The sequence below is a fragment of the Eptesicus fuscus genome, chromosome 12, assembly GCF_027574615.1.
Source record: "Eptesicus fuscus isolate TK198812 chromosome 12, DD_ASM_mEF_20220401, whole genome shotgun sequence".
NCBI classification, from domain to species: Eukaryota; Metazoa; Chordata; class Mammalia; order Chiroptera; family Vespertilionidae; genus Eptesicus; species Eptesicus fuscus.
In genome coordinates, this window is record NC_072484.1 from 49,735,302 (window position 1) to 49,745,244 (window position 9,943).

At 48.6% G+C, this 9,943-nt stretch overlaps 1 protein-coding gene across 1 annotated transcript; it reads right to left on the reverse strand.

Annotated features, from left to right (window-relative positions):
- Positions 1-735: 735 nt before the first annotated feature.
- Positions 736-4,708, reverse strand: CBLN2 (cerebellin 2 precursor). The gene is made up of 3 exons (XM_054724217.1): positions 4,337-4,708; positions 1,222-1,341; positions 736-974 (listed from the first exon to the last, which is right to left on the reverse strand). Exons 1-3 carry the CDS (start codon positions 4,691-4,693, stop codon positions 777-779), a joined length of 675 nt encoding a protein of 224 aa, XP_054580192.1. The 5' UTR covers positions 4,694-4,708; the 3' UTR covers positions 736-776.
- Between the last annotated feature and the right edge of the window lie 5,235 nt (positions 4,709-9,943).

Below are 9,943 nucleotides of genomic sequence, written 5' to 3' on the forward strand. Positions count from 1 at the left end.
AATTCAACATACATTTCTCTCCTTCAGCCCAGCATGAAGAATAAAAGCAGGGGTGAAGAGGGAGAGCCGAGCATGGAAAGCAAAAGTAAAGCTTTTCGAGAAAACACACACACACACACATACACACACACACACACACACACACACACACACACACACAGTACAGAACGAAAGTCCAGTCCAATCGTGCAAAACTCGCATCTCCAGATAAAGCACTTCCGACGGGATCACAATGCCCCTTCCCCCTCCCCAGTCCTCCCATTCTCCCAGGGAAACACACAGAATGAAAGCCAAGCCATCCTTTTTCTTAAGGCTGAACAGACACACAGAGAACACATTTCACGGACTGGCCAGGGGGGCGGTGACCTGCAGGGCTCTTGCTTTGAGTGCGGCCAGCCCCCTGCAATCCATCCTGAGGTCTGGGCACTCCTCACTCCGGACAACAATACAGCGTCCATACAAAAGAAGAAATCGCAGCGGTCCCAACAGTAAAATCCCAGATCGACGTTACAATCACAGGTACAAATTGCTCAGATCCATAGTGTCATTTCTCCTGAAGACCTTATCGTCTAAAACTATTTAGAGGCCAGGTTCCCGAGGAATGGTCAATAGTCAGAGAAAATACTGGAGATTTGGAAGGAAATCGTTCTTTTACTGCGACAGTCAGACGGAGCTTGGAAACAAGTTGTCCTGTTCTGCCAAGTTCAGGGGCTTGGGGAGGGCGGATTCCTGGGTCCAGATGACAACTTCCCCGCCACCCCAGGCTCGGGGGGCGTTTATAGAGGAAACACCAAGAAGCCGGAGAAGGTGGAGTACTTCCAGCCTCCCATGAGGTTGCCCCGCTCCAGTTTGAGGTGCACCTTGTCCTCCCTCTCCATCAGCAGCAGGACCCCATTGCTGGCTGCTTCTCTGGTCACGTCCTGGTCTCCTGCGAATGCTGAGATCACTGGATAGCCATTCTGCATTAAACTGACCTACAATGGCAGAGGGTAGAGCTCAGCGGGCCACGCAGGGCCCACCTGTTCTCACACACCTGCCCTCTCCTTCCCCCAGCCCTTCCCCCACCCTTTCCGTGGAGCCCTACTTCCCCAGGGACCTGACCCAGAGGACTCAGCTGGCTCCCGGCCCCTCCCCCTGCCTCACAGAGGGGCTGATAGGTTCTGCAGTAATGGGGAGTGAGTAACCCAAAGTTGAAAGGGTCCCGTTTCCGAAGCTACCCACCTGGATGGTCTGTCTGTTGTACACTTTGACCACGTGGAAGCTGAAGCTATAAATCCCTTTTCTCGGAGCTACAAATATACTGGAGGCAAGATCGAAATGGTTGCCAATATTTACTAACACCTGAAAAAGAAGAGGAACACACAGAGACATAGCAAGCCCCTCCTTGGCACACAGGGTGACCAGACTGGCACAGCAGTGACCCAGGTCCACTATGGGCTGCCCAGGCTGCCCACCCATGGTGGGAGGCACTGCTGGAGTTAAAATTCCCCACAGTGGGAAGTGATTTCAAAGGTATTCCAAGGGATAGTGATTCATAAAGATTTTTTAAACTATATTCATTTATGAGTTTAAAAAGTGGGCGCTAATTTTGTGCATTGGGGGCAGGACAGAGAGAAAGGAAGGAAGACAATGAGGTCAGGAAACAACCGGATGTTGAGTCTGTTCTGAGGCTTGTGGAATGATGGGGACTTCAGCATGGAGCTTTGACAAAAATTAGTGGGAGGAGATATATGTACTACTATATGTAATACTTTAAACAATAAAATAAAAATAAAAATAAATTAGTGGGCCACACTGAGTGGGTAGAGAATGGGCTATGGGGCAAGAAGCCAATTAAGTGAGATCAGTTCCCTCAGATGGAGCTTCCCACCTAACTTCCTGTATGTGCTCCAGGGCAGAATGGACTGTGTCAGGTCCTGGTCTCTGTGTTCCTGCAGCCCTGGCACATGCCCTGGCAGCACACAGTAGGTGCTCAATAATGGCTGCTGAGTGCAAGATCTCAGTCCATAAACACCCGTGGTGCCTGCTTCCCTCACTTTCCTCTGAGAGATGTTTGCTTCCTTGGATGAGCTATGATGTCATGCATTGTGCTTGAATAAATAGCAGGAGAGTCCACACAGCAGCTTGGACACCCTTGGCTCAACTCTGGGAATTCCACCAGGTGCAAGAATAATGACTAATCTAGCCATGGGATACAAGCTCACTTGGCCCTGCAAGTGGATTTCCTCAGATCTGAGGGGACGGGAGCATGATATCATAAGTAGAACCTGAAGCGCAGAGGGCTCCCCATCACAACCCAAATCTTTTTTAGAAGCTGAAGACAGAATTTGGCCACTCTGCCTGGATCCCGCCCCCACTCCTAATCACATACAAATGCACAACTCGATTAAGATACTAGAATGGCTTGCCTGGTGTTCTCAGCTTCTAAGACAAACATCCAGCAACAACAACACAGCCCTGGATGAAAGAGCCTGTCATCTGTTCAGAAAATAAATGTCAACTGAATATGTTTTGCGGTGATTTCTTAGGCACTCATTATAGATGAATAACAAGCAATTCCCAGAGCCATGTCAATTGCTGCTCAACCACAACTGCCGGAATGGTTCGGAAGGCAGCCCGCACCGGAGCTGGGGGCACCACCTCCGCCCCCCTAGTCTGTGGAGCTCACATAGACACGAGGCCTCTGTGCTTAGGGATGGTGTGCCCTACTGTTCTGTGCCTCCCCAAGGCTATGCTTTCAGTGGGTAGTATGATGTTTTCACGAAGAATAAAGCATTCTCCACTCAAGCCCTTGGAGCTGCTTCTTCCAACTCTTTACCTCAACTCTTTCACCTCAATTTTAAATTCAGGAAACTGGCAGATTCAGAGCCCTGCTGCAGAGGAAAGATCTCCCAACCAGCTCAGAAAAGCAGACTGATTCTCCCTACCTAGGAACCAGTGACACACCATTCAGCCTGCCCTGCCACAGGTTCCTCATCCATAAAATGAGAACCCAGCTACTACTTATTCTGACCATCATCACCGTTTTCTTGACATCCAAATGAAACGATGGACATAAAAACTATTTGTAGGACATGGGAAGGTATATTATAGTGACATATAACAGAGAACTTATTAACTCAGTAAATAGTTACCTATCTCTTATTGTCTCCTTTCTTTGAACATAAAGTAAATATTGTTATGTCTTATAAATAAAAACAGATTAAAGGCAGACTCCCTCCCACCACCACCTTCAAATCCCACAAAACTTCATGAATATACATACTCCCCAACAACAAGGAAAACAAATGAACACACTGGCCTAAAATGAGGCAAGGGTGTGTGTGCAGGTTTATGGATACGCAGCAGTGAGAGTGGGTTTATGCAGAGGGGAGGTCTCAGGGTGGACAGCTGAAGAGGGCTCCATTTGTGGAAGGCATAGGGTCCAAAGGAATGGACTGATGCGTTCACGTTTGGAAAGCACTATTATGTTTCAATTTGTTTCTGAAAAACAACAGAACCAAGCGGGGAGGGATCCAAGAGGAAGGTCATGACCTCTGATCCTGAGCAGCCACACCAGAGAGGGGGTTGCCAAGGTAGGATCCTATTCATAACCCTTTGGCTTTGACTCCAGTGGGAAAAGTTAAGTGGATTAGGGCAACAGAAATCATCGATCCTTTTTTTTTTTTTATTATTCCCATAACCACCTACATATTGATATTGTGTACATATTGTATTTGTAGATTCTCTTATATATTTTTTTCACTATACATTGCAGTTATATAAGAAGCAATTTCGTTTTGTATTTATATAACCACCCTCCTATTTCCCTCACATGCTTGCTCACTTATTTTTCTTGAAGATAAATCCCCTCTTCCCAGTCCTTTCCAACATAAGCAATAGGTACCTCTTTTCTGAGCGTCTGAGGACCCCTCCTTGAGCGTGGAGAGTTTAAAATGCTCATCTCTGTGTTGGCCACCTGGGCGACCAAGGCCCATCTACCACAAGTGACAGCCCCCACCCGGGCAAAAAGTAACCCATGCAGTTCCCTTTTGGGAAATACCTTTCTGATCTCTTAGCTTTATGGGGTTCTCAGTCACCAGAGTGCCACCTGAGCTGACAGTTACAAGGAAACTAGAATGTGATAAGGAGGGAATGCCAAGGAGAGCACACTAGAAACAGGAGAGGGAAGGGAGAGGCGCAGGACAGGACAGGGCAGAGGAGGGAAGAACCTGGAACTGCAGGTCCGTCCGGGATGCGGGAAGCCCCAGCCCCAGCCCCAGCCCCAGCCCCAGCGCCCAGGCTCCCACCCTGTTCTCCCCTGCAAGAGGCACCGTGCGCAAACACGCCGGCTGACCTGGTCGAAGTAAATGGTCATGGTGCGGTTGCTCATCTCCGACGGCTCGTGGTTGGTGCTCCGTGTGGCGGAGAAGGCCACTTTGGCGCTGCCAGAGCGCACGGAGATGCCAAGCGAGGAGGTGACAGCACCGTCCGCCGATGGGCTGGAGTCGCACACCACCAGGCACTTGCCCTCCAGCACGATGGGCTCCGTGTCGTTCTGTGCCCGCACCGGGCAGCCGGCGGGCAGCAGCAGCAGCAGCAGGGCCAGCGCCGCCCCGAGGCAGGAGCCGCAGCCCGTCGGCTCGTGCAGCGCCCCCCGGAGCCCGGGCATGGTCAGCGGCGGCCGGCGGGGGCCCTGGCCAGGCGCCGGCATCCGGGCTTGGGGGGGCGGCGCGCTTGGGACAGCGGCAGAGGCGGGAGGAGCGCGGGCGGTGGAGCAACGTGCGGGGCCAGGTATAGCCTCCTCTGGCCTGGGTCCCCTGCTCTGATGGTTAAGGCCAGGATCGTCCTCACAAGAAAAGCGCCAGCGGACCTGTCAGGGCAAAGAACCCAAACCCTTAGACTGGGAGCTGAAGCAGTTCGGGAGGGGGCACGGGGAGCAGGTGCCTGAGGCGCTTGGGCCCCTCACTGGAGGCCACCCTCTGGTTCCCGCGCACAGCCACCCCCCTCCCAGATTGGCACAACAGGTCCCGAGAAACGCGCGGCGCCCTGGGCAGGGCATCCCTGAAGGCTCCGGGGTGGCGCACGCCAGAGGTGCAGTCAGGTCAGGGGCCCGCGATTCTGCACGGCCTCAGCACTGAGACAGGATCCGGGACCCTCGGGGACTCCGTCAACGCCACCCCACACCCCCTTCTAGCCTAAGGCGGTGGGGAGCTCAGGACGCAGCAAAGGAAAATCCACGAATGCTGTATCGCCTTCATTTCAGCGGCATTTTCTTCAACACACTACGAACCCTTTTCCCTTCCTCTGCTTTCCCTTTCATCCTGTATTTTCCCATCCTGGACATTTTTTTAAAGCAGTCCATCCAAAGACCAAATCTCCAGGATCCTTAGGATGAATTAGAGAAAAAGAAAGAGAGACTCTAAAAGCAAACACCCACTTCCACCACGTCCCCTCAGCCAGCAGCCAGCGCTTTGGAGACTCCCTCGGATCCCTCTAGCACAGGCGAGGATTCCGGCGACCTGAGCCCTGAGCTGGCCTGATGGTGCAGCTTTTGTTTCCAGACTCCGGGCTTCCGTTCGCCGAGCTGGGGGGGCGGCCCCAAGACTCTCTGCTAACTTAACCACTTTCTCCGGCCCCCTCTGCTCCCCCTAAACCAGACAGGTCATTTCCACACCCAGCCCAGAAACAAAAAAAGCCGGAAGCCTCTCCCCTCGCCGCCCACGGCCTCTGAACAACTCCTCCAATAGTCTAAGAAGAGAGAAGTTGCTTCTCCATGAGTAGCCTCTGTCCTCAGCCCCAGACAAAATTAGTGTCCTTATTCTCGGTCGCTTCTCCCGACGCCCAGACGCAGACTCGCGATGGTCCCCGTTAAAATACACGCATGGATGCAATTAACGCGCGGATCGCGGAGCGCAGGGCTGGGTTGGTTACCTGGAACATCCATGACGAGCGAGCACCGCTGTCAGCCAAGTTCTGCTTAAAGAGGATGAGCGGAGCTGGCGGGAGGAGACACCCGGGCGCAATCCGCTCCCCGCGCCTGGCCAATGCAGCTCCGCCCCGCCCTGCCCCTCTGCCTCGCTGGCCCGCGCCTGCTCCCAGCGCACTGCACCGGTCCTTGCCCCGGACCCGCACGCCCCGCGCCCCAAACCGGACAGCAACCCACTCCGTGCCCTGCACCTCTTACGCCCTCGCTTCGTACTGGTGCGCTACGCGCACCGCACCGCACCGCACCCGGCCGGCATGCGTTCCGCACCGGGTCTGCACCGCGTCTGCACCGCTCCTGCGCCCGCTGCGCGGCTCTCTCCTCCCACCCCAGCCCCACAGCCCCAGCCTTTCCCCCGTCTCCAGACGGCTCAGCCAAATGCCACGAGGTCTCCCAGCACTCAAGGCGCCCTCCGGGATCAGCACTCGCTCCCGCACCCCCGCCGCACCCTACACCACCCAGGTTCGGCTCTCACCCTAGCACCCAGAGCGAAATCCTCCCTGACGTCTCTTTCAAAAATTAGGCACCGTCAAAAGCACTGGTCGCACCTCTGATTTTTTATTCTTTCTTTTCTTTTTCAAATTCCCTCCAAATCTTAATCCTGAGCAGCGTGAGCACTTTCATAATTGAAAAGGGATTGAGGGGAGGGAAACAGTTTGAGAGAGAGAGAGAGAGAGAGAGAGAGAGAGAGAGAGAGAGAGAGAGAGAGAGAGAAAGAAAGAAAGAAAGAAAGAAAGAAAGAAAGAAAGAAAGAAAGAAAGAAAGAAAGAAAGAAAGAAAGAAAGAAAGAAGAGAAAGAAAGAAAAAGAAGAAATGGAGAGGAAAAGGCTTGGGATTTAAATGGTTTAAAGGCTGTGGTTCCGGAGTCTCCAGTTTGGGAAATGTCAGGATTTGGCAAGGATTTAAGGAGGCGCCTCCGCCGGGGTTTCTGTGCTGCTCCTCTGATCCTCGGGGCTCCCGGAGCGCGTTGGCACTCGCGCTTATTTATTAAAATGCCTGCTCTGAGCTCTAAGGACTTGGGGAGACGCGCGGGGTTTCCGAGCTGCGCCCAGAGCGCGGCGAGGGCGCAAGCACGGACGTGGGGCGCCACCTACGGGCGCTGGGGTCTCCTTGCCGCGGGCTCCGGAGGCGCGGGGGGACGGGGCGCGGGGAGGAGGGGTGGCGGGGAGAGCCCCTAGGGACAAGGATGGGGTTTGCTGAGTCCTCTTTAACCCTCAAAAGCACTCCTGGCCTTTGCACCCTCGCCCCCGATCTTTGCTTTCTCAAACATCTCTGCCAAAATGATATATGCTGCAGTCAGGTTCTCACAGCATCATTATCTGCTGAACCCTGGGCTGTATACTCCATGCCTCCTGTAAACAAAGACAGTATGTAAATGTGCACTCACTTTTAAAAACATCGTTAAAAAGTGCTTAAGCCTTTGACTTGCCCAGTATCCCTTTGCTGATAGGCTGATCAAAATAAATTGGCCAATGCTATACATAAGAATAGAGCGAAGTATTTCTTACTCCCCCGCACTTAGCACCTAACCCTCTTTCTTATGGAGATTTCAGCCTTAAATTCTGGTTCCACCCTATAACCTGGGTCTTTTCAGGTAGGGTGTTTTCAAGACTCATTCCCCACAGACTCTCACATGACTCTTCTCCCCATTAGAACGCGCCCCACCCCCACCCCTCCGCCCCCGCACAGAAGAACTCCAAATCAGTTCAACCTAAATGGATGTGGAAGAAGACAGGGTAAAGTGGAAACAATCCCAGTGTATTTCCTGAGATCATTATAATGGAGGGTTGTAAAAATCCCTTGAAAAGAAGTGTCCAGCCAAATGTTTTCTACTTCACATGCAAAATAGTACAAAATGTAAAATAGCCCCCAAATCTATTATCCTCCTAAGATATTTGCTGAAAATTAAGTGTTTTGCTTCAACATTTTTATAACGTGGTCAGATGCACTGGACTTTCTTTGCCAGGAAACTTCTCCAAAGCCATTATATTTTGCTACCATTTTTGTGAGGTTAACGCAATGGAAATGGTTAATTCTTATTTTCAGATAGTTACGTTAGTCCAATATTGCATCGATTTTACAATCTCTTATTGCCACAATAAGCACAGCACTAGCATGCCATCATAGAGAGTTCTGATTTGAATGTAAGCATAAATAACAAAGGACCCCAGGTCTCTGGAGGAAATGTGAGGCACAAACTAAAAATCAGACCAATTTGGAAATGCTAATGAAGTAGCAATACCTCTCACACATCTATACATCTTTAAATAACAGCTCTGTTAAGCAACTGCCTTAAAGGTTGCGTTATAAGCATTTCTTCTAACTAATACGAATGCAAACACACATGAACCAGATTATTATCATCACCTTTTGGGTAATAAAAGCAAAAGTTTTCCAGGTGGCAACAAACACGTTTAAATTCTATAAATAAACTGTTCATCTACATGGCAAACTCAATCACAGAATTAGAGCAGTAAGCATTCTTATATAATGGGAAAAACAGGTTTGGTTTAAATGTAGGCTTGAGGCTATTTTTGGAAGGAACTTGATAATTGTGAAAACTAGCAGATTGACAGAGATGGAACATTATTTATCTACTGATGAATTGACTGTTCTATCTGTAAGGAGACATTTAAGTCGTGATTGATTTAAGTCCATAAACATGCTTAGAAAATATTTTAGAATGTCACTAGATTTAAAAGTGAAAATGTTTTCTAGTTATCACAAGGATTACTTTTTCTGTTCCATTTCCACGTTATTAGTAATCGTTACGATTAGTAGAACAGTAGTAGTCGACTCTGTTAAATGTAGGTACATCCCCATAGACAATCACAATGTCAACCATTTATTGAGGATCCATTACATGTTGGACATTATCTAGGATGTAACACACAGTTTAATACCCACCATCACCCTGTGGCTGACAGATGGTTGCGGAGAGCTTAAGAGGAAAGTATTCTAATTTTTTTTTAAGTGAGAAAAGGAGGCTGAGATAATTCAAGTTCCCTTCCTTTCATTTGTCCTAAGTATTGATCTCTAATAGAACGTAAATATATTTCCCTGGTATAAAACACACCACTGAAATACATCTTCAGTGTGCATTGTAGCCTTTACTTGCTGTTTTAAACTAATATAGCATATTTATGATTTTATTCCAGGTATATGATAAATATGATCTGCTACATATTTTATCCTCTAAGATGTGAACATCATATATGTACTTTTAAACACAAACATGGAAGCATTAATAAGCAGAGAAGATTTTCTTTTAATTTAAACTTTATTGGAAAATACTTGACAGGTATGGTTGTATATATTTAAAGTGTACATGCATTGTGATGATTGGATAGACATACACATTGTAGAATGATTACCAAGAGCAAGATAATGAATACATCTATCACCTCACATATTTCACAGTTAACTCTTTTTTTATTTATGTATGTGGTGAGAATGTTTAAAATTTACTTTCAGCAACTTTTAAGCATACAATACCATCTGACTAACTATAGTCACCATGCTGTACATTAGACCCTAAGAACTTCTTACAACCGAAAATGTGTACCTTTGACCTACATCACCCCATGTCCCTCTCACCCCAATCCCTGGCAACCTCCATTCAATTCTGTTTCTGTTACTATGACATTACCTTTTTTTATTTTATTTTTTTAAGATTCCTCATATAAGTGAGTTTATACAATGTTTTTCTTTCTTTGGCTTATTTCACTTAGCACTAGCAGAATACCTTTCAGATTCATCCATTTTGACACAAATGGCAGGATTTCCTTCTTTTTAATGGCTGAATATTCATATATATATATATATATATATATATATATATATCACATTTTATACCACATTTTCTTTATCCAGTCATCTGTTGAGGGACATTTAGGTTGTTTACATATCTTGGCTGTTGTAAATAGTGCTGCAATAGACATGGGGGTGCAGATAACTTTGAGATCCTGATTTCATGTC

Coding starts and splice junctions, on each gene's coding strand:
- CBLN2 (XM_054724217.1), bottom strand. CDS start 4,693: ATGCCGGCGCCTGGCCAGGGCCCCCGCCGGCCGCCGCTGACCATGCCC. Junction 1,342..4,336: donor TGACCATTTACTTCGACCAG/GTCAGCCGGCGT, acceptor CTTCTTTTTCAG/GTGTTAGTAAATATTGGCAA. Junction 975..1,221: donor ACAACAGACAGACCATCCAG/GTGGGTAGCTTC, acceptor CTGCCATTGTAG/GTCAGTTTAATGCAGAATGG.